Source organism: Pan troglodytes, chromosome 10 (genome assembly GCF_028858775.2).
Source record: "Pan troglodytes isolate AG18354 chromosome 10, NHGRI_mPanTro3-v2.0_pri, whole genome shotgun sequence".
NCBI classification, from domain to species: domain Eukaryota; kingdom Metazoa; phylum Chordata; class Mammalia; order Primates; family Hominidae; genus Pan; species Pan troglodytes.
In genome coordinates this window covers 47,968,307-47,995,806 of record NC_072408.2, presented here as the reverse complement: position 1 = coordinate 47,995,806, position 27,500 = coordinate 47,968,307, and the positions used below count along the sequence as shown (strand labels likewise).

Below are 27,500 nucleotides of genomic sequence, written 5' to 3'. Positions count from 1 at the left end.
GATTCTGTGGTGCCATTCTCCTGCCCAGATACTTTTCTCGGCCCCTACTGATGACCACGTCCAAACTAAAGTTGGCCTTTTCCTAACTTTCAGACTTCATGTCTTAGTGCTTCTGGACACAGCCTCTGTTCTGGGCATGCTGGCATTGCTGCTGGCCTGGGAACGTGACCTGCTCATGCTCGCCCCTGCATTTCCAGTTGTGCTAGGTGCCCGTCCAGCTGGGTCTTCTCTCCCCCAAACCTGTATGAGTTCTATCAGTTCTCCAGTGCCTACATCATAGCCATCTTTTTCCATGAAGCATTTCTTGATTGCCCTGATCTGCATCAAGCCTTGTTTTTTTCTGCTGAGCCTCATTTCCTATGCCTGCTACATATTTAGTCTTTCCCACACACATTGACACCCAATTATCTTCTGCTCTGTAAGACTCATGGTTAGCACAGTTTTCAATTCATTACCTATAGACGGAGCCCAAGAAGTTCAAGGTCTCTTTCTCTAGATTACAAGTTACTTAAGGGCAGGGTCCATGTCTTACAATTCTTTCTTTTCTCTCCCTTCCTTTCCCTTCCTTCCTTCCTTCCTTCCTTCCTTCCCTCCTTCTTTCTTTCTTTCTTTCTTTCTTTCTTTCTTTCTTTCTTTCTTTCTTTCTTTCACAGACTCTCGCTCTATTATCCAGGCTGGAGTGCAGTGGCACCACCTCGGCTCACTGCAACCTCCACCTCCTGGGTTCTAAGCGATTCTCCTGCCTCAGGCTACAGAGTACCTGGGCTTATAGGCACATGCCACCATGCCTGGCCAATTTGTTTGTATTTTTAGTAGAGACGGGGTTTCACCATGTTGGCCAGGCCGGTCTCAAACTCCTGACCTCAGGTGATCTGCCCGCCTTGGCCTCCCAAAGTGCTGGGATTACAGGCGTGAGCTACCATGCCCGGCCTTTGTCTTACAATTCTTATACTTCCCCCATAAAGGCTAGACCGGAGGGGCTACCTGGCCGTGGTGTCTGCTCAATAGTCTGACACCAAATATCAAATGCATCCACACAGATTACACCAACTGTGTGCAAATCATTTTCCTGGTTCAGGAAAGGCTAGTGAGTACTCTAGTGCTGCTTGTCTCCTGCAATGTAGTGAATGGCACCTGGCACACCAGAGAGCTGAGAAAGCTGACCTCTTTTATTGAAACAATTGTTATGGAAAGATTTTCAAGACAGAAAACCTTGTAACGGAACACTTTTAACGTCATATAACCTTTCCCTGATGATTCAGAGGTATCATTCTGAATAATTACTGAACATTGCAGGACAAGGTTACGTCCTCAGAGTTGTCGGAGGCTGTCTGCCCCGCATTGCATGGCTTGGCGTGCTGGGCTTTGGAGTTCTTGGGCTGCTTTTCTGGCTTCCAGTGTCCACCTCTCTGTTAAACTATGCGTTGTCTTCTTATTGGTGTCTGCCTCTGGAAGTGTGCCTTTCTCCCCCTTAAGACTTACTTCTGATCTCTTGGGAGCTAGAAGTTCTGGTGATCAAGTTTGATGTAATAAAAAGAAAATATTTGTAATGCTGGATAGCACATAAAGAGTTTTTCTGTCTATGAGGCACTATTCTGAGAGCCTTTTGTATATTAACTCATATATTTAGCCCTCATGACAACCCTTTAAGGCAGGTGCTATTGTTATTCCCATTTAGCAGATGAGGGAGCTGAGGCCCAGAGAGGCTTTCTACCTTTCTCAAAGTCACACAGCTAACAGTGGTGAAACCAGCATTTAGACCTGGGCAGTCTGGTTCTGGAGTGGAAGGTCATAACCACTAGCCTCTACTGTGTCTGATTACATCTGGTTATAAGTGGACTTTGGTTTTCAGCCATGGAGTTTTGACAGGCATTGTGTTCCAATCCATCTGAAGAGTGTAAAAATAAAATTAAGTCACAAAGCTTGTAAATTACCCACTTTAAAGAGACAAAGAAAGTTCAAGTTTAACCCTATAACATGATTCCTCCCAGTCACTTGCATCAAATAGCAACCTCCATCTTCTATGGAGGTAACAGAGGAAGAAATGCTGAGATCTACCAGTTTCACACAGGCCCAATCCATGAGCCTTCTGCAAGGCAACATTGCTTGAGGACTGAATGAGTCTAAAGTCTTTCACATATGCAAATGCACTGTGATTTATGAAATAATTTGTTTAAAGATCTTGTTAATTTCATGGGAAATTTCTTATCATTTTTTCAATGGATTGAACCTAAGATGTCATTACTATCATATAGGAAGACACTATATGATATATGAAGCCATTGACCTAGAATAAGAGTAAACAGGTTCTGAAAGAGTGTTGGGCTGTCTGGTGATCAGGCGTCTAAAGTGCATGAGTTTTGGCATGTGGACTTTGTAAAACCTACATGGCTGCTCAGAAGCTTTTTTTGACTTCCTTTTAAGCTCCTTGCTGAGTGTGAAATAATTTTGCACAAGTTATTCCCATGCAAGACATGTTCTCTCCTTAACGAAGCCAAGATCTGCAACATAAACAATTTGAAAACATTTCAAGATGCCAAGGATGGGCTAAGAACAACCACAGGAAGAGGACATAAAATGTTTCCAAATGAACGGCACAGACATGATCAGGTTTGGGAGAATCTTACTGATCTATAGACCTGTGGAAGATATACAGAGAGAAAGAAGCATAATGAGGAGCTAATATTCATTGATTCCACACATTTATTGAGCACCTACTATGTGCCAGGTACTTTGCTAACACCAGGGAGAAAAGACATACATCTGTAAAAACATCAAACAAGTTACCACAATGTGTGCTTCTATGCAGGACAGGTATAGTATAAGCAAAAAGCAAGAACTCAGTTATAAAATTTCTTGGGTTCCCAGGGTATAAAGTCAGCTAAGAATGGAAAAGAGAGAAAATGAGTCTTTGGTGGGACCAAGCTCTCTTCAATCCATCTCTTAGAGCATGTGAAAGTGCCTGGAAATGCACAATGGAGTGAGCTCCGACCCACTGGGGCCACAAGAGGCTGCCTCACGTGTGGCCCACAAGCCTGCCCTTTGGAAGCAGAAAGACCTAGATTAGAATGAATGCTGATACCATCATCTTATTAGCTGAGAGCCATGATATTTTAATTCCTCTGAGCTTCCTCAGCTATTGAAAAAATAAAAGTATTTACATATTTAGGGAGTGTTGTGAGAATTTCAGAAGAAAATGCATGTGCTTGATGGGCTAACTGACACACAGTAGTTGGTCAATACACAGGGTTTCTGTCCTCATCCTTTCCCTTCCTGTGCCTCTTCTATGGAAGGCCCACCTCCCTGCTCGGACAGCAGGAGCCTGGGCTTTTAGCTTTCTTCCTGTGGTTTTACAAATATTGAGACACTCAATTGTCTCTGGGATGCTATGCCTTGGGGACAAAACCCAGCCCAGATAAGAAATGTGCAGCTCTCCCAGGGTTCTGAGGCCGGGGGACTTCACACTGGTGAGGCCTCCTGAAGCTGGACTAACCGGAGGCTGGGAATGTCTCTTCCTGGACAGTCTTCCCTTCGGGAAAGTAAAAAGCATCAGGACGTTTCTATTTTAACTGGATCCCCGCTCCACCAGCCCATCTAGAACTGAGTACTGCTCCCTGCACTGGGATGAGGAGGGTGGTGTGGCGAGAATCTGCCTTGGGCATACAGCAGGATGGGGACACAGGACTCCACAGGAGAGAATTAGGCTGGGGTGGGGGTGGCTGAGGGATGGGGTGGACATCGCTTCTGGGCTGCTGGGTTCCCACCACATGGTAGGGTGCTCCTGGGCAGGGCCCCCTGATTTACCCCAGGCTGGTGCTGCTCTTCACCATGGATGCAGTGCTGTTTATGGGGACCAGGAGGCAAGTAGGAGGGGACATGAAGTCTGATTCTAGTCCCAGCTTGGCCACCAACTTGCTTTCTGACCCCAGACCTGAGGTCTTTACCTCTCTGAGTCTCAGATGTTCTTTCTATTTTAAGTCAGTAAGACATCCTCTTCCTCCTGAGGTAGGAGAAGGGCCTCTTGGGCATCAGTGAGCTTAGTCCTGAGGGGAACTCCTGTGGCAGTGCCTTACGAACCACTGCAGTGGAACCTCGTGCCAGTCTTGGTTAGCTGGAGCTTTAGAAACCGGACTCCCTGCTTTGCAGAGGCTGTCTTCTCTGCGGAGATGGGACTGTGCTGAGCACACCTTGTTGGTGCCCACCCTAACGCCTCACCCTCAGCAGGGCCCACTGAGAATGTGTGTGAAGCCCCTTAAGGCACCCGGGGTTCCAGCCTCCACTTCTTATTCTCTCCAGGATAAACACAGGAGCCAGGGCGTGGCGGGGACTAGGGTAGGAGCGACCAGCATGCCCAGGCCTGCACCCTCTGGTGGTGTGGAGAAACCACAGCCATGGAAACACCTTTCAGGGCTGCCAGTGTTGGCTGGGGAGCCGTCAGATCAGGAGGGAGGAGTCGTGACCCACAGAAGAGAAGCCTAGGTCAAGGCCCAAAGAGGAGGCCCAGGGTCAGGGCCTCAGCTCTGCCTCTGTGTCCCAACAACAGATAATTTTTTTCCCATTAACGGAGAAATTTGCTATCCTCTAAGCCCTGTTCTGTGACTTATCCTCTGTCCCTGACACATCTTCCTGTTACCTGACCTCTCCCCAACCCCAACCACTCCAAACGGTCCCATAGCCAGGAGGCTCCGCATCTGAGCAACATCCCCACCCCGACTCCGACTCCGACTCCTCAGACCCACAGCTAGGAGGGCCTGGGTTCTGTCCTAGGGCCGGGTGTGGGTCTGGATGCAGATGGCAGACAGGAGTGAGCAAGAGAAGGAGAAAAAGGAATGAGTGTACAGAGAGCACCCATGCCCAGCTGGCCTTGCTCCAGCCCAGAGAGGGCCAGGCTGGCCCCTCCCAGCATCCACTGAATTCAATGGCTACTCTAGTTACCAAATAACTGTCCTAGAGCTCTGATGCAAAGTTCAAGTGTTGTTTTCAGTGATGGGTCAAAATATCCATGTAAATATGCCATGTTGGTCTTCTCCAACCCCAGAGAGGGACCGGAAGTCCTATAGAATCACTCCTCTTTCTCCATCTGGATTCAGAGGGTCATCCTAGAACCCAGTGCTTCCCCTGGCAGACTCTTTCCTCCTGGTCTCTCCCTGGCACAAGCCCTCAGATCTGCTCAAGGCGCCAGAGAGGCTGGGAAGCTGGGGTGGGACAGAAAATGGATGCCAACTATGCTCTGAATACTAATTCTCCCTATCACTCCTGCCCTTCCCAACCCACATCAGCCCTCTCTTCCCAAGCCCATAGAACCTGGGGGTCCTTGAACCTCATTCTTCCCTCTAGGTCCAGGTAACAGGGAGCTGTGAAAAAAGAATGACATCCTGGAGGAAGACCCTGACCCAGGAGTAGAAGGGACTCTTGAAGGCAGTGTCCGGCCTCTCCTTCCTCTCAGGCCCCACTCTGGAGGGACCCTTCCAGGGCCTCTGACACCAACACACAGATCCTCGAGAGGTGCACAGGGCCGCTGAGTGCATCTGACCCTGGACTTCCAGCTGCCCTGTCACCAGCTGCTGGTCCCACTGAGGCCCTGGCCCCAGATGCTGGCAGCTACAGAGGAAGGGCAGGCAGACCCTCTGCCCAAACTTGCAGGAGAGTGGCCAAGGCCTTTCCCTGACTCCACTTCAGGCCCAAATCCTGCCCAGCCCCTGGACACTCACACTCCTTCATCATGCCGATGTCCACACAGCGTTTGAGCCGGCAGGCCTGGCAGTGGCGCCGGTTGTCCTTGGTGATGCGGCAGTCCCCATTGAAGGGGCAGGTGAATAGTGCCTTCCGCTTCATGCTTCGCCTGCCGAGAGAGCACACACCCTGCCCTGGGTCACTGAACTTCCGGCTCCTCACCCTGTCACCACGGAGACCTGTCTTCTGGGGCCCCGGTCTCCATTTCTCCAACAGAAGACATGGGGCCCACCCCAGCTGCCAGTCACTCTCACCTCTAGGCTGGGCACCAAACGATTCCTACTTCTCCTTTCATTGCCTGCCCAGCTCCAATCATGGCTTGTACTTACCTTTTTTCTTTTAATTTTTGTTTCTTTGGGGGGGACAGGGTGTTGCTTTGTAGCCCAGGCTGGAATGCAGTGGCATGATCTCAGCTCACTGCAGGCTGGACCTCCTGGGTTCAAGTAATCCTCCTGCTTCAGCCTCCAGTGTAGCTGGGATTACAGGTGCATACCACCATGCCTGGCTAATTTTTTGATTTTTTTGTAAAGATGGGGTCTCACTATGTTGCCCAGGCTAGTCTGGAACTCCTGGACTGAAGCAATCCTCTCTCCTAGGCTTCCCACAGTGCTGGGATTGCAGGTGTGAGCCACTGCACCCCGACTCTTTTTTTTTTTTTTTTTTGAGACGGAGTTTTGCTCTGTCACCCAGGCTGGAGTGCAGTGGCTCACTCAGCTCACTGCAAGCTCCACCTCCCGGGTTCACACCATTCTCCTGCCTCAGCCTCCAGAGTAGCTGGGACTACAGGCGCCCGCCACCACGCCCGGCTAATTCTTTGTATTTTCAGTAGAGATGGGGTTTCACTATGGTCTCGATCTCCTGACCTCGTGATCCGCCTGCCTCGGCCTCCCAAAGTGCTGGGATTACAGGCGTGAGCCACTGTGCCTGGCCGAAAAAACCTTTTTAAATGTTGAAATCTCCAGAGTAGCCAGCATAATAACATTTAATGAGCTGCTATGAGAAGTAAGGATGCTAGTCTCAGCATGAAGTCTTCTAGATTCTAGAGACCTGTGACTGGAATAGCTCCTGTTCCAGGGATAGATGTGTACATGGAAGGAAGAAAAGGCCCAAACCATAGCTCTAGACATCCCAGAACCTGCCCAGAAAAAGAAGGGGCCAGACAAGCAGGTGGAAATCCTGAGGCCTGGCCTTGGGTTTTTTGAAAGGAAGAGGAAGCAGGAGCTCTGTAGGAACAGAAAACTAGAGCTGGGCACGGTGGCTCATGCCTGTAATCCTAGCACTTTGAGAGGCTGAGGTGGGCGGATCATCTGAGGTAAGGAGTTTGAGACCATCCTGGCCAACACGCCAAAACTCCGTCTCTACTAAAAATACAAAAATTAGTTGGCCATGATGGTGCATGCCTGTAGTCCCAGCTACTTGGGGGCTGGGGGCTGAGGCAGGAGAGTCGCTTGAACCCTGGAGGTGGAGGTTGCAGTAGGCCAAGATCATGCCACTGCACTCCAGCCTGGGCAACAGAGCAAGACCCTGTCTCAAAAAACAAAACAAAACAAAACAAAACAAAACAAAAAAACCCCAGAAAACTACTGAAGTGTTCTTAGCTAGAAAGGTAGCACCCTTGAGGTTGGGTGTGGTGGCTCAGGCCTGTAATCCCAGCACTTTGAGAGGCCGAGGTGGGTGGATCACGAGGTCAGGAGTTTGAGACCAGCCTGACCAACATAGTGAAACCCCATCTCTACTAAAAATACAAAAATTAGCCGGGCACGGTGGCACATGCCTATAGTCCCCACTACTCGGGAGGCTGAGGCAGGAGAATCACTTGAACTTGGGAGACGGCCGTTTCACTGAGCCGAGATTGTGCCACTGCATTCTAGCCTAGGCAACAGAATGAGACTCTGTCTCAAAAAAAAAAAAAGAAAAAGAAAAAGAAAAGAAAAGTGGCACCCTTGTAGCCTATGTAAGTTGTGTGTGTGTGTGTGTGTGCACAAGTGTGCACATTTAAGGGCTCATTTTCCTAATTCGAACATTCTCTCCCACTGCCAGCCACACCACGTGGACTTTGGGAGGCTGCATAAAGGACACCTCCCTGAGGCACCTCCCTAGAGGCTTTTCATCATCCATGTCCTGAGAGTCCTGTCCTCCTCCCAGCCCCAGCAGGAGTAGGCCCCACTTTTCTGACATAGTTAGATGGGGAAAGATGGTGGCAGAATCACTGTCTGCATGAGCAGCAGCATCTTCCAAGGAACTGCTGAGTGTGAAGATGCCCAAGCCTTCCAAGCCAAAGCCCAGGCCCAACCATTTCCTTCCTGGAGATGAGCTACTGACATCATCTGCTCAGGGGCCAGGCGTTAGTTAGGATTCTTGGTAAAACATGACTCACTGTTCACATTCACTAGAACATACATGGGGTTGAGGGGAATCGCACTCATCAATTGTCAAGCTTGCTCTAGCAAATGGACAGCTGGGGACCACACCGACTCAGCCCCTGGGATAGAGAAGAGACCAGAGTAGGGCTCTACTGGCAGTCCCAGGCAGGCCCAGACTCTTAGATCCACAGAGGGCCCAAGAGACCATCAGTGTAACTCCCTCCCTTTATACGTGGGACCACTGAGGTTAAGAAACTTACAGGTGAGGATATTCAGCAAGAAGTGCAGGCTCCTAGGTCTGGAAGTCTTAGGGATCTAAGGCTTAGCCTTTAGCTTCCTGGATTGTTTTCAACCCCAGAAACTTAAAGTGCTCAGTGAAGTTGATGCCCCAAACAGCCCCAGGTGGCTCAATGCCAAGAATGACCCAACAGTCAAGGAAGCAGCTGCTGTTGGTTTTGGACCTTGGCTCTGGTACCCTGCTGTGACAACCCTCATCACCCAAGGGGCCTACTGCAGAGCCAGGGTTGTCAGGAGGTGGAGCAGCACCAGGCTATCAGGGGCTCCTTAGCTCCAAGTCTAGCCTGCCTCAGGCCCAGTCCTAACCCTGCAGTAGCTAACAAGAAAGAAGTTATACGCCAGGCTTTTTTCCATCTTCGTAGAAACAAAAAGCCTTTTGCCTTTCACCTCTATTTGTTTACTGCTGCTTTTCTGGAGGGACAAGAGAATATGGAAGCATCTTGGGAACTGTTAGGGTTCCCCAGAAACGAGATACAATCATCCCCACAGGGACATCTGTATGTTCCAGGACATGAGATTGGTGTCCCTCCCACCAACCTTGTGGTTCTTGAGGCTTCATCCGTCACCACAAATGCTCAGGCCTCAGAATGCCTGTAATTCTCTAAACTTACTCAAGGACCAGAAGTTTCTATTTCAGAAGAAACTCTCATTTCCTTTTTTTTTTTGTTTTTCAACAACCGGGCATTTCGCTCTGGTCACTGAGGGGCTGCTCTGTCCTCCCACTGGTTGTCTTGTCTGGCTCAGAGCTCTTCCTGTTAAGCCTGCAAGGCCATGGGCACCAAGAAGACAGCACATCGTCAGCCTAGCCCAGCCACCACCTACAGTGATGTGAGCCAAAGCCCCTCACCAGACTGGGCCCGGGACTGAGAGCTTCTTGAGGCCCCAGGGCCTATCAGAGGCCCCGTCTGTCCTTCCCCAGGCTCCAGGGAGCCTGCCTTTGACCCTCACTTGGGGGCAGCCCCCCCAGCTGCAGGGTTGCCTGAAAAGAGATTCCACTGCTTCGCCATCTTTCTCTCATTTTTCTCATGTCACTTTAAATATGAAGCTCCATCTCAGATGTCTATACACAGGAGGGTTGGAGATTGCCACTCAGCCCCACTTTGCCTGACAACAGGAATGAGGCTAGGAATAGGAAGAGAAGGCCGGGCGCGGTGGCTCACACCTGTAATCCCAGCACTTTGGGAGGCCGAGACAGGCGGATCGCGAGGTCAGGAGATCGAGACCATTGTGGCTAACACGGTGAAACCCCGTCTCTACTAAAAATACAAAACATTAGCCGGGCGTGTTGGCGGGCGCCTGTAGTCCCAGCTACACGGGAGGCTGAGGCAGGAGAATGGCGTGAACCCGGGAGGTGGAGCTTGCAGTGAGCTGAGATCGTGCCACTGCACTTCAGCCTGGGGGACAGAGCGAGACTCCGTCTCAAAAAAAAAAAAAAAAAAAAAAAAGGAATAGGAAGAGAAAATAGTGCAGAGCTGAATTAAGAGAAAGTACTGGGACTGGGTGCAGTGGCGTGAGCACGCCTGTAAGCCCAGCACTTTGGGAGGCTGAGGTGGGCAGATAGCTTAGGCTCAGGAGTTTGAGACCAACCTGGCCAACATGGTGAAACCCTGTATCTACAAAAGATTTTAAAAAATTAGCCAGGCATGGTGGCATGCGCCTGTGGTCTCAGCTACTTGGGAGGCTAAGGTGGAAGGATCGCTTGAGCCGGTGAGGTCAAGGCTGCAGTGAACCAAGATTGTGCCACTGCACTTCAGTGTGGGTGACAAAGTGAGATCCTGTCTCTAGAAATAAAAAATAAAAGAGAAAGTACTGGGGGTAAAAAAAAAGTTTGGCACCCTTGCTTCTGCTTAAGAGTTGTCATATGAAGCCCGAGAACACCGAAAAGGAAGAGGACACCATTACGCTCTGGATCGTGGGGTCAGTGTTCAGGGTATAGAAAGTTTGCTCCCCAGCTCCAACTGCCAGACCCAGAGGCTCTCTGGAACTCAGATCCCAGAGCTGGCCTTTCAGGTGTGTCTGGCCCAACATGTCTGTTTGCTGGGCCACAGATCCTCTTGGCTCAGAGGTCCTGTTCTTCCCTGTTCTCCTGCCTTCCAAGGGCACTTCCACATGTGTGGCTGTCATTTACTCTCTGCCCACGAGGAGTCAGGGCAGCCAGACTGCCCAACCCTGGCTCTGTGCTTTGTCCTGAAGGTCTACACCCTACCCTGCCTTCCTCCCAATACTAATTGCCTGTGAGCTGGTTTGGATTTGAGAAACAAGAGCTTCAGGTTTCCATGAGAGCCCATTGCCTCAGCTGCTCTCTGAGCCTGGACCCTGTCATCCTCTGGTTGGTTGGCATTTATACCCCAGCTCAGGAAGGGGGGTAGGGGTGGGGCAACCAAGCTAAATATAGATGCAGTTTCTAGAAAGCCAGGGGTGAGAGAGGACATTGACCGATTCTCATGCCAGAGACCAGTTTATCAAAACAGAAAGAGACAAAAACCTCACAAAAGCATCAAGAGCCTGGGGCCAGGGCCTCAGGCCTGGGACAGTTGGGCCTTTCTCCAGTAGGTGGCCTCTGCCAGCAGAGACGCACGTTGCATAACCCAGGCGTAGGGTCAACTATCCCCTCTGGGCTCCATCTCCACTGCACTGTCACAGAGATTCCAGCGTCTGCTCAGGATACAGGAACTAGCGAGAGCTCCTGATCTGAAAGCTATGTGAGATGCTGGGAATGCTTACTAGTTTGACTACGGTGATCATCTCACAATGTATATTTATAGCAGAACATCGAGTTGTGCACCTGAAATATAGACCATGCCTATCTGTCAATTATAGCCCAGCAAATCTAAAGGAATAAAAAGACCTACATCAAATGATGTAGGGGCCTACATGTATGTGAGAGGCAGCATCAGGGGGTTCTCCTCAGGTGGGTTTAAAAAAACATTAAAGGATGGTTAGCACTGTAGAAAAGAGCACAGACTTTTTTTTTTTTTTTTTTTGGAGGGCAATTGGCAATGCAAAGCATGTTAAACACACAGACATTTTAACGCAGTAAAGCCACTTCCAGGTATTTATCCTGTGGGTAGATCGGTCCATGGGCGCAATGGTGGTTACTGCAGCTCTGTCTGGAGAAGCCAAAGACCAAACCTAAATGCCCATGACAGAGGACTGGTTTCTTTCTTTTCTCTTTCTTTCTTTCTTTCTTTCTTTCTTTCTTTCTTTCTTTCTTTCTTTCTTTCTTTTCTCTCTCTCTCTTCCTTCCTTCCTTCCTCTCTTTCTTTCTATCTGTCTGTCTGTCTGTCTGTCTTTCCTTCCCTTCCTTCCTTCTTTTCTCTCTTTCTTTCTTTCTTTTTTTTTTTTTTTTCTGGACGGAATTTCACTCTGTCACCCACGCTGGAGTGCAGCAGCACGATCTGGGCTCACTGCAACCTCTGGCTCCCAGGTTCAATCAATTCTCTTGCTTCAGCCTCCTGAGTAGCTGGAATTACAGGCATGTGCCACCACGCCTGGCCAATTTTTTGTATTTTCAATAGAGATGGGGTTTCACCATGTTGGCCAGACTGGTCTCGAACTCCTGACCTCAAATGATCCACCCACCTTGGCCTCCCAAAGTGCTGGGATTACAGGCATGAGCCACCGTGCCCAGCCAGGCACTGGTTTCTTATCTCATAGAACCTCCATATAATACTCTGTGACTATGAAAAAGAAAGAGGAAGAATGCTGAAATGGGAATGAGCTTGAAGAAGTGTTCTTTAGCAGATAAAACCAAGATGCAGAATGGTGACGTGTGTGCACACACACATACACACACACACACACATGCACTTTTACATAAAGAATCTGGAAGCGAACACGATGAGCTGGCAACAGTGACAGCTTCCCGGAGGAGGTAGGGAACTAAGAATTGGGTTGAATAGGTGATTTACTTTTCACTTACATATCCTCTTAAACTGTTGGCTTTTTAAAAAGCCATATTATGACGTTACATTTAAAAAATCCACTACCCACTACAACTACCTAAACATTAAAAATGAAATGCACTCTTTGGTTAGATCGATATGTTTGAGTTTAAATCTTAAAGCACAACCTTGGGCAAGTTACTTAACCTTCCCATCCATTAGTTTCCACATCTGTAAAATGGGAGCAACATTTCAGAGAGGGTTGTAAGAACTAAATAAAGGAAAAGGGAACAGGACCTGGACAAAGGAAACCCTAAATAAAGGGAAAGAAGAGAAACTAGCAGAAAGAGGCAGTGGGAGGGAGTGCTGAGAGTGGGTGAAAGTAGATTTTAAAGTAGATTTTAACCATCTCATTAAGAATTTGAGACCCCTGAAGCAGACACCATGTCTTAGGCCTGCTCTCTGGGTGCCTAGCATGGGAGCCTGCAGGCAGCAGAGTTTGAAACCATATTTCTGTTTCATATGCTGTAGCTCCTGATATCTAGAGCCACAGCCCCTGTGCTAGTTACAGCAACCACTGTCCAGTTCTGTTGAGCACCAGCCAGTTCTACCCAGCCTTTGACCGACATGAAGCTCTCTCAGAGCCCCTGGCCCAGCCCTTCCCTCTTCATACCTGATATTTAACTCCTTCTGTTTAGGAACCTCTTTTCAGAGACCACTGCCTACACATCACATAGTTATACTTTCCAAGTTCCGTGGTAGAGAAAAGGAAGAAAGGATCATCTGTCCTCAAAACTAAGACACTAAAAAGGGATGATACTAGCTATCACCATTGGAAGATTTCTAGGTCAGTATTTTACATACTATCTCCAATGCTCTCGACAACCTTTGGGTAGATATTATCCCTGTTTTACAAGTGACACAAAAAGGCATGGGAAAGTTAAATAACTTGCTTTAAGTCACAGCTAGCAAGTCTGAAAGCTGGAATTAGAATCAAGAACTGTTTGACTCCAAGGAATCTGACTGGTATGGTTTGGCTCTGTGTCCCCCCCCAAATCCCATCTCGAATTGTAATCCCCATGTGTCGAAGGAGGGGCCTGGTGGGACATGATTGGATCACGGGGACAGATTTCCCCCTTGCTGTTCTTGTGATACTGAGTGAGTTCTCACAAGATCTGATGTTTTTAAAGTGTGGCACTTCCCCCTTCACTTGCTCTCTGTCTCTCCTGCTGCCATGTAAGACAGGCCTTGCTTCCCCTTTACCTTCCGCCATGATTGTAAGTTTCTGAGGCCTCCCCATCCATGCAGAACCATGAGTCAATTAAACCTGTTTTCTTTATAAATTACTCAGTCTTGGGTAGTTCTTTATAAAAGTGTGAATATGGACTAATACACTGATCTTCATATATACTATGGTTCTCATCAGGAATGTACCATCTCTCAATCCAAGCTAGAGCAGCAGTCAAAAACATGCTTTCCCAAAGTCCAGGAGCATGAAGCAGAGGCTGTTTGAAGGACTCCTCTAGGACAAATCCCTCTAGGGATTCAGGCAGTCTCTAGAAGGATGCTTTGGAAGTGTGGGGTCACATCTGACCATGCTCTCCACTGGCCCTGTATAACCCAAGCACAGGGAAGATCTCAAGTGTGTGCTGAGTGCAAAGTCATGCAAATGAGCCCTGATTAGAGTGCTGAATTTCAAAAGAAATAAAAGAATGACAAAAAGGTAATGTAAAATCCTATCCTTGCAGCTGTCTTTCTTGATAGCTTCAGTGACCTTCCCTCTCCAAATATTTTGGCCTCCTCTACCCAAGCTTCTGAACATTACTCTTAGAACATCCATAGATAACCCCACTCATTCTCTTTCATTCACATCCTTGAATATCTGTGAATGGAGGTCAGCTGCCAAAGTGGACCTGGACAAAGTCTCTCCAGCAACACTGACTTCTTGGTCACTCATTTACTTGTGCCCATAGAATACCCTGTGTTGCTGTTCCTCACTTTTTTCTCTATTTTCTCTCCTTTAAGCAGTTTAGGTTTTAAATTCCTGGACATCTGCCCTATTTCTCTGCTTCCTTTCACATCAGGTTGCTAGAAGAGCTACAAATATCAGTGGGGTGACCTTCCTGAATGCCAGAACATTCCTCATCTTCCTGGATCCTCGCCAGCCTACCTTTTGCACCCTGCACTCCGCATGACCCATAATTAACAAAGTCCTCAAGAACCTTGGAGCTAGGAAGCGAAAATGCACTTCTCTGCACTGTCTTTGTTAGCTTGTAGCTGCACAGAGTCCTTATTTAAGCATCCCAACAGGGAGGAAGAAGACAAGATAAGCAGGCAAACGATGACCTGTTTCTCATCTTGCCTTCCAGGATCAGCTCTTAAACCTCACCATCCACCTTCATTCTCTTCATCAAAGGGGTTCCTCTGATTTTCTTCTCTGTCCATTACACCTTTTCCTTTATATCAGACTCCGGACGAAGCCATCCATGACCATATGCATCCACATGCATATACATATATGGATCATCCACTATATATATCATTTGGAATAGACCTATTCCAAATGTTTTTCCTCCTCTGGCTCTTACTTATGCTTTAATTGTTAACATATAGCCAAGAGGTGTCTGGCCATCTATAAGCCTGCCTGTGCCAACCTTATATTCACACTGGAAATATCATCTTTCTCTGAAGATGTCCCTGTATTCCAGAATAACAGGAAGCACAAGCAACATGAAATAGCTTGCAGGAGGAATTGACCAGCAATGGCCTCTAATGCCCGATCATAGATCAATAGAACTGTGATCCCTCTCTAACCTTCTAACCATCATCACACTTCAGCTAGATTATGAGTCTTAGACTCGTTTTGATGATAACAACTAGCTCCTAGAGCAGTTTAGTTAACTATCTTAGAAGCCAAACCAAATACTACATGGTCGAATGGGATTGGATTACTGGTCTCCAGGGCTTGGAAAAGAGCTAGTGACCCAATATTCAAGCAATGCTGTCTATCAATAACTATCAGGAAATGGTCAAGCAAGCTTCTTGAGAGCAAGGACTTGGTTCCTGTCATCTCTGTGTTCCCAAGGATGCAAGGATGCAGTGCCCACCACAGAGAAGGTACAGACCACTGACATTGTCCTTGCTTCCTAGGATCAGAGTTTCACAAACAGATATGAGTGACCACAGGGTTCTCAAGCAACTATTTGGACCAGATCAAAATGGAAAACTTCCAAATAAAATTTGGATGAAGCAAAGAAGGAGAAGCAGGCATCAGGGGTGGAAGAAGAGGAGAAATGATGTATGTGTAGCTGATTCTCATTATTCATGGTAGTTATGGTCTATAGTCACTGTGGACACTGGATTAGTGAATATTGAAACACTGTTCCTGGAGGAAACACAGGGTGAGGTTTCTGCAAGCCTCTGGTCACAAAATTTTCATCAACTGATCAACACATAACCTTGTCTTATGTGAGTTTTCTGTTTAAAGATATCTTATTCAATAGATATTGTTGAGTTATTAACATTGAACAAACAGCCAGCAGCACTGTTGTCCTCAGGAAGCTTGTCTAACACACATAGTTTCCCTGTGAGGCACATCACGGCCTTGCACTTAGGAACACCAGACAGCAGTGCAGCACTACGCTTGGGAACTGTTTTAAACAGCAAAGTCACCAACAAAAATCAAAAAAAGGCAAAAAACGTAGCACTAAATAGATTGTGAAGACCCTGGCTGAGAAGATAGGTGCCAAGTCATGCGAATTTTTCACTGCTCTGCACATGTTCACAAATGACCACAAAGGGGCTGCAAGTATTGATTTTGGTAAATTTTAGCAAGTGGGCAGATTTGCAAATACAGAATCCATGAATAATGAAGGTTGACTGTGTGTGTGTGTGTGCACGTGTGTGTTTGTTTATGTACATATCAAACAAAATTCAGAACCTTGCAGCTGTCTTTCTTGACAGCTTCAGTGACCTTCCCTCAAGTTTCTGAACATTACTCTTGAACAATCCATAGATAACCCCACTCATTCTCTTTCATCCACATCCTCAAGCAAATGACAGACATGTTGGCTCTTTAAAATGTAGCAGCCTAGCTTAGTCATCAAGACAGAGACAGTAAAGATCTAAGTAAGGTAGACTGAGGACAGGGTAACAAGACAAAACCAGCCTGCAGCCCATAGTGCCAGGCATTGCAGGCAGTGGTTGTGACCAACAGCCAGCAACAGACTCTAAGGGCTCTTGTCAAGGTGGGCTAAGAGTGGGTTAAGGTGGCATCATGTGCCCATAAGCAACACAGCCACTCTGTCAGTCTGTGGTGACACAGATTACAAACATACCATCCTTGTTCATTCTGCCATCTTCCACACTCAGCCTGGGGCATGACACGACCTGTCCTCTCTCCACCCAGATGCCTCACATGCTCCTGTCCTGAGGATTCCCAGCCTAGTGGTGTGTCCAAGGGCAGCAACCACAGATGCATAGCAGTCAGAGCCACTCCAGTGAGGAACTGGCCTCCAATGTGTCACCACCCAACCAGCTGCCACCTAAGATTCTCATTTCCCAGAGCTGAATCTCAGGGGGGAGGAGGCCTAGGAGGAGAGAGTGGATTTGGGGGTAGAGACTCCATAACCAAATGCTTTGGTTGCAGACTGACAAGATATGACCTTTGGTGAGAATCTCCATATTGACAGCTCCTAGCCCAATGCCAGATTATAAATGCAGATTGAAGTCTGGTGACGGAATGAGTGAAAGAAACACAAGGCCAGACATGGTGGCTCATGCCTCTAATCCTAGAACTTTGGGAGGCCAAGATGGAAGGATCGCTTGAGCCCAGGAGTTTGAGACCAGCCTGGGCAACATAAGGAGGCCCCATCACTACAAAAAAAATCACACACACACACACACACACACACACACACACACACACACACACACGAGGAAAGTGGCTGGCTGGCTGGCTGCGAGGCTTTTGTTTATTTTATGAGAGCATGGTTCCATGAAGGGCAGCAGTGGTGGCCCATCAGGCTCAAAAATCTCAGCTTTTTTCATCAGACTGAAAAAGTGTTTTTCAAAGCACTTTTTTACATGTCATCTCATTAATCCTCAGATTAACACTATGTAGCAGAGGGGGTGGATATCAATACATGCATGCCATTAGTTGAGTTAACTAAAACCTAGAGATGTCAAGGACATCCATTTGAGCAAGGACATCCCATAAATTATTGCCATGGCCAGCACCCCAGACCACGCCTTTCTGATGGGTTTCATGGTAGTAAGCAGGCGCTGAGGTGTGCGTTAGATTCCCCTCTCATTAGCACTCAAGGCAGCCCCCCAAGTTCCAGGACCTGGCAGGAAAGGGTCCATGTGTCACCTGGGACACACAACTGGGGCTCTAGAAGGCCCACCCTGCAGGATGTGTGGACCTCAGGCCCAAGGATTGGCAAATGCAGCAACACGACTTACAGCCAGCGATGCTGCTTGTCTGGTTCCCCGAGCTGGAGAGTAGGCTGCCGGGAAGCCAAGCGGGCAGCCAGTGCCAGGCCAAACAGGCAATTAGCACCCGCAGAAACCCCGCTGCCCAGCGATTGCTCAAGGCAATGAAACTCTGGCCTGCTGATTCCTGAGGCAGAGGGCATGTGAATCAGGAGCTTGTGTTGACAGAGAGCCCCCAAGTCCTTGAGTAAGAGTCCCACAGAAGCACCTGGACTTGAATTCACTGTGCCCCCAAGGCGAGGAGAGCACTCCGGTTTAGACAACAACCAAGCCGACCTCAGCATCCTCCTCTGGACTTGATTTGTGCTTTCCTCATTTGATGGTTAGAGCCCTGCCATAGCCACCTCCAGTCTAGACCGCTAGACAGAAGATCTGTTTTGGCTGCCTTCTTTCAGGCTATTCTCTCTCTCTCTCCAATACATGCCAAATGCTAATTTCTCATGATTCCCAGTTCCTGCCCCAATTCATCCCTTTCCCACGCTCCCACCCTGGCTTTGAATGGGAACCTCCAGTGCTTTTCCCACACCGTTCACATCTGTAATCCTGGGCTCATGTAAGGGGAGTGTGTTGGTAAAGAAACTGGCCCTGATCAAACAGGAATGCAGGTACATTCCTGACACTGCCTGGGTGTTCCAAGGTTGGCTTTCAGACCAGGACAAACAGTCCTTGGGTGAAGATATGGGTACAGATCGTGATGACCCGACAAGAGGTGCCATTTCCCTTGTTCCAAGGAACAGTTTGGATTGGATGGGAAGGCAAGCTCTGAAACCAAGTTCTTGGGCTTTCCCCAAAGACATGCCTGTCTCTTGGGTGAGGAAGCTGTGATCATCAACAGGGAGGAGGTTCACTCTGGAAGGATGGACACATGGGTTGGTGCAGGAGGCTGTGGGTTACAGGTGTAATGGAAAGACAGAGACCCACACAGCAATCTCAGGAAAGTGATTTCCAAGAGAGTCAGAGGAACATCTGGAGCTGAGAGGAGGGAAAAGAAGATACCACTCACCAAGACCCTCCTGCTCCTGTGGCTGTGAGCGCCGCATGTTCCATGGACATTGTAAGGAAGGAGATGTGAAAAATGCAAGGGCTCCCTTCATGGAAACACCTTGCTTCTTCTCCCTCCCTTTCCACTGGGGAGAGCCTGGGAGGAGGGCTCACCTGAAGAAGCCTTTGCAGCCTTCACAGGTCATAGCATTGAAGTGAAAGCCAGTGGCTCGGTCTCCACACACCCCACAGATCCGGGGCACATTCCGGTCAAAGTCTCCAGGGTCAGGCAGGGAAGTGCTGGCCGCCATTGCCTCCATCCCTGTAAGAACAGCAAGCAGGCCACGGTCAGAGCCAGAGTCAGTGCCAGGGCCAGCTGGCATCCTTGGTGCCACCCACCCCCAGCCTCATCCCACCGCCCCCACCCCCCACCACCAGGGAGCTCAGCAAGGGTGGGCATCTCCCCAGGGCCCAGGCCTGAGCACAGTGCCTTCGGAGCCCTCATACATGATTCGCCCTACATAGCTGGCTCAGAGCATGGCTTGGAATCAGCTGCCTGGTTTCAGATGTTGCATCTGTCAGGTTAATTTGGGTTTAGTGGTTCACCTCTGCATGCCCCCGCTGTCTGCATTGGAAGAGGTGTTTTACTTCCAGGGTGTAAGGATCATATGCATGAACCCATGCATGCTACTGGCACTAGCTCTGCCTCAGGCACAGACCTGAACCAGGTCAGGGGCTTCTATCCTGCCCAACACCCCCTCCAAAGGAAAATGGGAGTCCTCCCTCAGCCTCAGCACCTACATGTGGAGAGAAACCCTCAGGTCTCCTCCTCTTGAGGGTGGGGGGAGTTGAGGATTTAGGTGCCCTGGTCATTCCAGCCCCAGCTCCTCGCAACCATAAAGCTCAGGGCTAATAGGCTTATGCCCCTGGTGTTCCTGTACCAAGACAATCAACATTTCAAGATATTTCCCCCCCTTTTTTTTGGCAATAATACTTAAAACATTATTTTGAATGTCCTTCTGAGTCATGTGAGTCCTATACAATTAATTGTGTTTTCAGAGATGGTTTTTCTAAACAGGCATTATCATCTAGAGATGGATTTCATACTTGAGGAAAGGGAGAAGAGACAGAGGGAACGAAAGCCCACAGCTTTGGGAAGGCCTTCTCAGGAAGCAGCTGGCTTGACTCTTTCATTAGCCAAAACTGGGCCCCCAGCTTTGCCTGCTGCGTCTGATCCCGTCTACTGTCAGGCTCAGAGATGATTCTGGGATACCTCAGACTGCCCTGAAATGCTTTCAGACCCTACGGCCTCCCAGTTCTCCCAATTTTATCTGAATCCTCAAAAGGGTCATTACAGGTTTCAGTGACCCTTTTGACGCTAGGCAAAGGGTCCTTCATGTCAGAAGAAAAATAAGAGAGAAAGCCAGGAAAGAAGAGACAAGAACCCACTCCACCCCAGGGTACCATTTCCTCCTGCCCTTGGGTGACAGAGGCAGATTCTGGGGGCCCTTGGGAGGCTCTGAGCTACTTTTCAATGACTAGGCCCATGATCTCTAATCTAGGGTGTGGAATATCAAAGCTCATTAAGTCTTATTTCACCTTCATACCACTTCATGGTGTAGATGCTATTATCATCATCCCCTTTACAAATGTGGCCCAGAGAGGCCCAAACCTTAAGATATGTCTAGAAACCACTACTGCCAAATGAATAAAACAAATACTTTCTAAAAATTCCCCAAAGAGCTTCACACCAAGGGAAAGAAGTGGTGCAGATAAGCAAGAATATGTTATCATCAGTCTCAAAGGGACAGAGGGAATCCCGGTCACAGACCTCGGAGATTCCCTAACCTCATTTAGCTTTTCTTTTCCTGGAAACCTTAATGTATTAGGTTGGTGCAAAAGTAATTGTGGTTTTGGCCATCAAAAATAATGGCAAAGATCGCAATTACTTTTGAACTATCCTAATAGTAATAGTGACACTATTGCTAATTTCTTTCACAGCTAGATTTATACTTGCTAAACTCTAATGTATATATAATATATACATTAAATATATAAATACATATTAATATATATTATATATTAATAAATATATAGATACATATTTAATGTATATATTAAATTTTAGCAACTATATATACATTAAAGTTTAGCAAGTATAAATATATACCTATATATAAAGAGAGAAGCACTTTCAGAAAAAGAACAAAGATCATTGCAGCGATAGCAAAGACACGGAATCAACCCAGGTGCCCATCAACTCTGGACTAGATAAAGAAAATACAGTATATGTGTGTGTGTGTGTGTGTGTATATATATATACACACACATACTGTCCTTTTTACACACGTATACTGTCTTTTTTACACACATACACTGTCCTTTTTCCTTTGCAGCAACATGGATACAGCTGGAGACCATTATCCTAAGGAAACAAAGCCAGAAACAGAAAACAAAATAGCACATGTTCTCACTTATAAGTGGGAACTAAGCATCATGTACATATGGACATAAAGATGAGAACAATGGACACTGGGAATACAAGTGGACAGGGGCAGGGGCTGAAAAACAACCTATTGGGTACTATGCTCGCTACCTGGGAGACAATTCATTCATACTCAAAACCTCAGTATCTTGCAATATACCTTTGTAACAAACCTGCACAGGTACCCCCTGAACCTATAAGAAAACTTCAGAAAAAAAGAACAAAGGAATGATTAACAGAAACCTTTGGAGAGATGAGATCGGGGAGGGGTGTGCATTATATAGTAGCAGTATTCTATTTTTTGAGTAGTCAGCATATGGTATCTTCTTCTTATCATTATTAGCAAAACACTACATCTATGTTTTGTATATCTGTGTTTGCATGCCCTTCTGAATATACAAAACGTTTCATAATTTAAAAAACAATTAAAAATAGAAAAAGTGCTTGTGGATCTATCAACATTGTCCCCAAAGACCATCCCAAGTCCAAGCTGATGCCTGCAGGTTTTAAAACATAGCACACATTCAAGATGTGGCCAGCATCCCGGAGGCCCAATATCATTGTGGGGTAATAGGGGAAACTGTCCAGGATGCTTGTGGCTTAACCCTGGGTCAGCTGAGATGCTGCAGCTCCGAGTCATCGTGGTGTTGCTACAGAGTCTGGGTCATCCAGGCTCCCAAGTATCCGGTGGATTTCGTGGAAAACAGAGAAATCAAATGGGGGGTAGGAAGGAATATCCGTTAAATCAGTCAATACATGTTCAGCATCACATGGACTCATTTGGAGATGCTATGATGCAAGCGAGTGGAACAACATACTACCACAGCACAGCAACGGGGCAGTCCTGCAATGGGGTGGGGTGCTGCCTTGACATCACGAAGTCTCTATGCTGGGGGTGAAGGCTGGAAAGGCTGGATCAAGCAGCCAGAGGCCCACAGTGAATGAGACCATTTCAGGGGAGCTGACAGAAGACCCAACCCTGCTTGAGGTTATTTGCTGCTATCAAGAAGCCAGCGCCCAGGACCAGAGTCCACATGTGGAGATGTCCAAGCCTCTGTGGCTTGAGAGCTGAAAGTCCCAGGAATGACAGGCAGAGACTAAAGAAGGCAGGAAAGAGAAAGAGGAGATGGGGGCTGGATAGGAAACATCAGACGCACAGGAGAGCCCAGCCAGGGTCGTGGCTGGAGCCAGCAAGCCCCATCTCCTGAGCCCTTCTCTGAACTCCTACCCGCACCCCACACACTCATGCATCTCAGTTGCAGACTCTGCTGGCCCGGGACCCACCTTGCAAAATCCTGGGTGGTATCCCTTCCTTCCCCGGCCCACCACCTTCTTATGCCCCTCCCCCCCACCCCGCCCCTTGAAAACAGAAAGCCAGGGAAGTTGCGGCTGATGAGGAAACACCTACCTGAAGGAGCAGGGGGCAGGTAAGTGGAGCCCAGGGGTGCTCTTCTGTGAGGTCTCACAGACACTTCAGACCCAAAGGCTTCTGAAATGAAGAAGGGGAAACCTTTTATCTAAGGCGGAGCGCTGACCGCCTCCCCAGTCTCTAAGGAAGTGGGCACGAGAGGCTCTTTCCAGGGACTTTAGTCCCCAGATCAGTGACTGCAAACAGAAGTGGCTTGTTGGGAGCAGGCATGCCATGTCATCGCTGGCAGGGGTGTGGGGGTGGCGGCTGGGCAGCAGCCAGGATGGCCCTCCCTCGAGGCAGGGAGTAGCAGGAGCAGTGGGAAGCGGTGGCGGCAACCAGCCCCAGGCAGAAGGATACAGCCTCCCGCCTAGGCACTCCTTCTCCTCTCACAGCCCAGGGTGTCAGGAGGGAGGAAGGGCCTTTTCGTTAGGGAGACCCACACTCTCACTACCCCCTCCATCTCCAGATTGTAGGCAGCTCAGGAAGCAGAGCAACTGGGCCATGTGGCCTGCTGCTAAGAGCGGGAAGACGGCTGCCCCAGGCAGGGCAGAGGAAGAGCCGCACAGGAGCTGGGAATGGGGCAGGCTTGGATGGCAGCCCACAGCCTTGGCCTCTTGGGACAGCTTCAAAGGCAGGTGTCTGAGATCTCCTGTCTGTGGAGACCGGGTGTAGGCGGAGCAGGTGTTGCAGGGGTTAAATACAGCAAAGCATTGCTTTCAAACAGGATGTTTTCTGCCACTTTTAGCTCTTCCCCAGACATGCTCAACACCCCCAGCTGCAGTAGGGTTGACTCTGCTGCCCAGACTCTGGATCTTAGCAGCTGGCTGGGGGGCCAGCAAGGAGGGATGGGCAGAATAGTATCCTTTCCACTTCCACTCACACCCGGCCCTGCTTGTCCACCTGCAGACATAGACAGACACACACACACACACACAAACACACAAACACACACTTCTTTCCTTCTCTGATGCCAACAGGAGGTGACCCTGGCAAAGGCCTTTAAGTCAGACCCCAGATGGGGTATGTCTAGACCCCAGCTTTTGTCTTTCTTTGGAGACCTCTGTCTTCCAGTGGCCTAAGCAGGGAAGGGGGAGAGCTCAAGGGGCTTCCAAGACCTGGGCCCAGTCCTAGAACTGTGAGCCGACTGAGGCCACTTGCCACCCCCTCCAGCACTGCCAGCTCCCAGGGAGCATCTGAGGAAAACACTAGTGGACAATGAGCCAAGATAACCTAAGCTGGGCTGGCCCACCCCCACAAGAAGCATGGGCAGTGGGAGGTGTCTGCTGAGGACAGGCATGCTGCCACGTACCCCCAATCCAGGCCCTCCTTTGCCCCCTCTGCTCCTACTGCCCAAGTCCTTCCCAGCTGACCACGCTCTGCAGGGTTCCTCCTCTGGCCTTATTGACTCCTCAGGCTCCTTTCCTGGTGCTCAGGAAGGTGAGGTGGGGACCAGGTGGATGCAGAAAGGAGCACTGCTTTCCTATCCTCAATCCCTGTGGTTTTCAGAGGTCAGAGGTGACATCCAGGTAGACAACCACCCTGGAACTTAAAAAAAATGTTTCCGGAGTATTTACTACATGCCAGGCCTGCTAAGCTCTGCATACATTATTTCATTTAGCCCTCACAACAGTTCTGTGAGGCAGGGAGCAGTCCTACTTGTAGCAAAGCCAAATTTCAGAGCACTCTGAGTGACTTGCCCAGGGTCCCACAGCTAGGCAAGTGGTGGTTCCTGGGGCCAAATGAGGACAGGCTGATTGTAGTGCCCAACTGGGTCCTTTTGCAATGACAATCATCAGAGCAGATGCCTACTGCTCCGCACTGGGCCCTGCTCCATGGTTTTCCTGTGTCCTCACTCACTTCACTGTCATAAGAGCCTCCTCCAGTGGGTACTTTATTGCCCCTATCTTAGGGGTGGAAACTGAGGCACAGGGAAGGTGATTGTCTTTGGAGCTGGATTTGAATCTAGGTAGCTTAGCTCTGAGTCATTTCTGCAACCCTAAGCCATGGACACCTTTCACTTCCACTAAGTCAGGAGCAATGCAGAGAACAATCCCCAGGTCATGAGGGAAGAACCTGGGGATTGTTCTTTTCCTTCCAAGGATCCCCAGGCCAAGGGATGGCAGGCCTCAGCCAGGTTCCATCCACTTTCTGTCACCCAGCCCCTCTCATCTGGGAAAATCCCATTCAATAGATGGGCCTCTCCTCCTCACTCGACTTTCCAATAGTGGACGGTCCTTTTAGGAGAGATATCCTAGATTCAGCCTCTAAGTCCAAGTGCAAGCCTATAGGAAAGTGGGGCAAAGACATAAGGTGGAAAGGAGGACAGGTGGAAAAACTGCTTAATACGTGCCCTCTGCCACGTCACACGCCCACCCCACCAGCAATTCATGTTCTGAGTACACAGAACATCCCACTGCTTTTGCTGGGACCGTCCCCAGAGCAACCCTCTCCTGACCCTGCTTTAGAAATACCAAACCCCCAGCACTAAGCTTCAGAGAAGCAGAGGGGGAGGAGCTCAACTCTGTAGAAAGCCCCTGGCTTCCATCCCTCCAGGGCCTGCATCCCACATCAAAAACCCTGCCTGACCCTGACCCCAGTGCTGACCTTGCCTTAGCAAGAAATGAGAAGATAACACGTTTCCTTCCAGTCACTGAAGCCACAACCATTGCCTCTCCTACACGTCTGCCTGTCAGCCCACACCACAGGCGGCCCCATCTTGCGGCAGCTTCTGTTAAATGGGCATCCCCGGGGCCGTCTCGCCTACGGCAGTCTTGCAGGGTGGCAACTGCCAGGTGTCCTGGGCAGAGCCCTGGGAGGACAAAAATCAAAGTCCCTCATGGCTCAGTTTAACTCCACATTGACTGGACCCTCCTAAGGGTGGTAAAGCTGTGACTCTGAGAAGGACCATGGAGTGGACAAGAAGTCTGACCACTAATGTCTTTTCTAGCTCTGAGAGCATGCAACTCCAAGACTGGAATTCCCATTATGAGAAGCACTATTTTTTTTTCTTTTTAAGAGACAAGGTCTCCTCTGTTACCCAGGCTAGAGTGCAGTTGCACAATCACAGCTCACTGCAGCCTCTAATTCCTGGGCTCAAGCAATCTTCCACCTCAGCTTCTCAAGTAGCTGGGGTTACAGGTGTGAGCCACGTCAGGAAAGAAGACCTTAAATGAGATGAAGCTTTCTCCCTGATCCCTCATTAGCCAGATGAACCACAACATTCATGCCTCAGTGAGTGAGACTCACTCATCCTCAGATGCCAATGAGCAGGAAGGGCACAAAAGATGTGGCCCGTAATCGACCCCAGGAGAGGGGTCCTCTCTCTGCCAGGTTGGGACTGGAGTGATCTAAACTAGGCTTTCTAATTGTTGACATTGTTCCAAAGTTCCTACTCCTTCTAGAAAGAAATGGAAAGCTAAGCTATTTCCCCACAGAGTGGGAGACAATTCTTCTTCCTAAAATTGCCACACACAGAGTCAACCAGTGTTGGGCTTTTCCAGGAGAAGATATGCCTGTGTGTCCGCCAGCCACAACCGCACATGTACTTGTGTGTACACACCCTTGTCTTGCTATTTTTCGTTTCATCATCCATTAAACTCTGCCCCATCGAGTGCTAAGCACTGCATGACCTACCTAACTTTTTGTCATCTCTTTATTCTGGTGCATAACTCAGGCATAACAATATCATGGCCAACTAAGATGATACCCTCTCTTTCTTCTCCACCATCCCCACCATGTATCCATTTTCTTTGTCCAGAACAGTCTCAGTACCTCCCAGAAGAAGCTGACAGAGAACACAGTGATAATAATGGGGAGTGGAGAGGGTTTACTGTATAAATAGAACATATCCAAACTACTTCCTGCCCCGACTGTCTCCCCAGCTCCTTCATACACACCTCTTTTAAATATGTGTAAGAACGATTGGAAATTATTTTCTACAGACCACAATGTCCACAGTAAAACCCAATAGATAACATTCAGCTCTGAAAATCTCAAGATTGGAAGGCAACAGCACCACCTAGTCCAATCATCTTAAATTTCTTCTATAACATTCTAGCCAAACAGTTTTCTAGCCCATGCTTGAATAATTTTCCTAGTGGAGAACCACCTCCCACGGCAATCCACTCTCTTTGGACGGCTGTATGCTTAGAAAGCTCTGTATCATGCACAGATGGAATAGCACCCCATAGCTTTCAATGGCTCCTCCTAGATAGCTTTTTGTAGCCATGTTAGACAAAGCTACTAGGCCATTCGCACAGGAGCTCTAGAGGAGGGCTTAGGGGGCCACCATATGGTACCATATGCACATTAGAAAAAGGAGCCCTGGCTGGGCGCGGTGGCTCATGCCTGTAATCCCAGCACTTCGGGAGGCCAAAGTGGGTGGATCACTTGAGGTCAGGAGTTCAAGACTAGCCTGGCTAACATGGCGAAACCCTGTCTCTACTAAAAAAAAAAAAAAAATACAAAAATTAGCCGGCTTTGGTGGCGGGTGCCTGTAATCCCAGCTACTCAGGAGGCTGAGGCGGGAGAATCTCTTGAACCAGGGAGGCAGAGGTTGCAGTGAGCAGAGATTGCACCATTGTACTCCAGCCTGGGCGACAAGAGTAAAACTCCGTCTCAAAGAAAAAAAAGGAGAAGAAAAGAAAAATTAAAAAGGAAAAGGATCCCTTTTTCTAAGACTCTTAGACTTTTCTAAGACACTAAGCCCTAAGACACTTCACTTCCATCAGTTAGAAAATTATCATAAAAATAGAACACTCTGTAATGCTTATGTTGTGAGTGAAGTTGCAGGGGAGAAGCAGCAGAAGATAGCCTGGGTTACACTTAATTTTGATTTAGACTCCATCAAATTC

The 27,500-nt window shown here is 48.5% G+C and overlaps 1 protein-coding gene across 6 annotated transcripts in view; it reads right to left on the bottom strand.

The window, feature by feature from the left end:
- Positions 1 to 27,500, bottom strand: part of VDR (vitamin D receptor) — a 62,731-nt gene that overhangs the window by 17,751 nt on the left and 17,480 nt on the right. For 4 of the 6 annotated variants that reach the window (XM_016923547.4, XM_063785697.1, XM_063785698.1 and 1 more), the window contains 3 exons: positions 22,645 to 22,725; positions 18,926 to 19,073; positions 5,712 to 5,842 (listed from right to left, as the gene is read on the bottom strand). In XM_016923547.4, coding sequence (XP_016779036.1) covers positions 5,712 to 5,842; positions 18,926 to 19,071 — 277 coding nt within the window. In that variant the 5' untranslated portion in view covers positions 19,072 to 19,073; positions 22,645 to 22,725. Of the gene's footprint in view, positions 1 to 5,711; positions 5,843 to 18,773; positions 19,074 to 22,644; positions 22,726 to 27,500 lie in introns of all 6 variants that reach the window. The other 2 variants (XM_063785699.1, XM_024347889.3) reach the window with 2 other exon arrangements.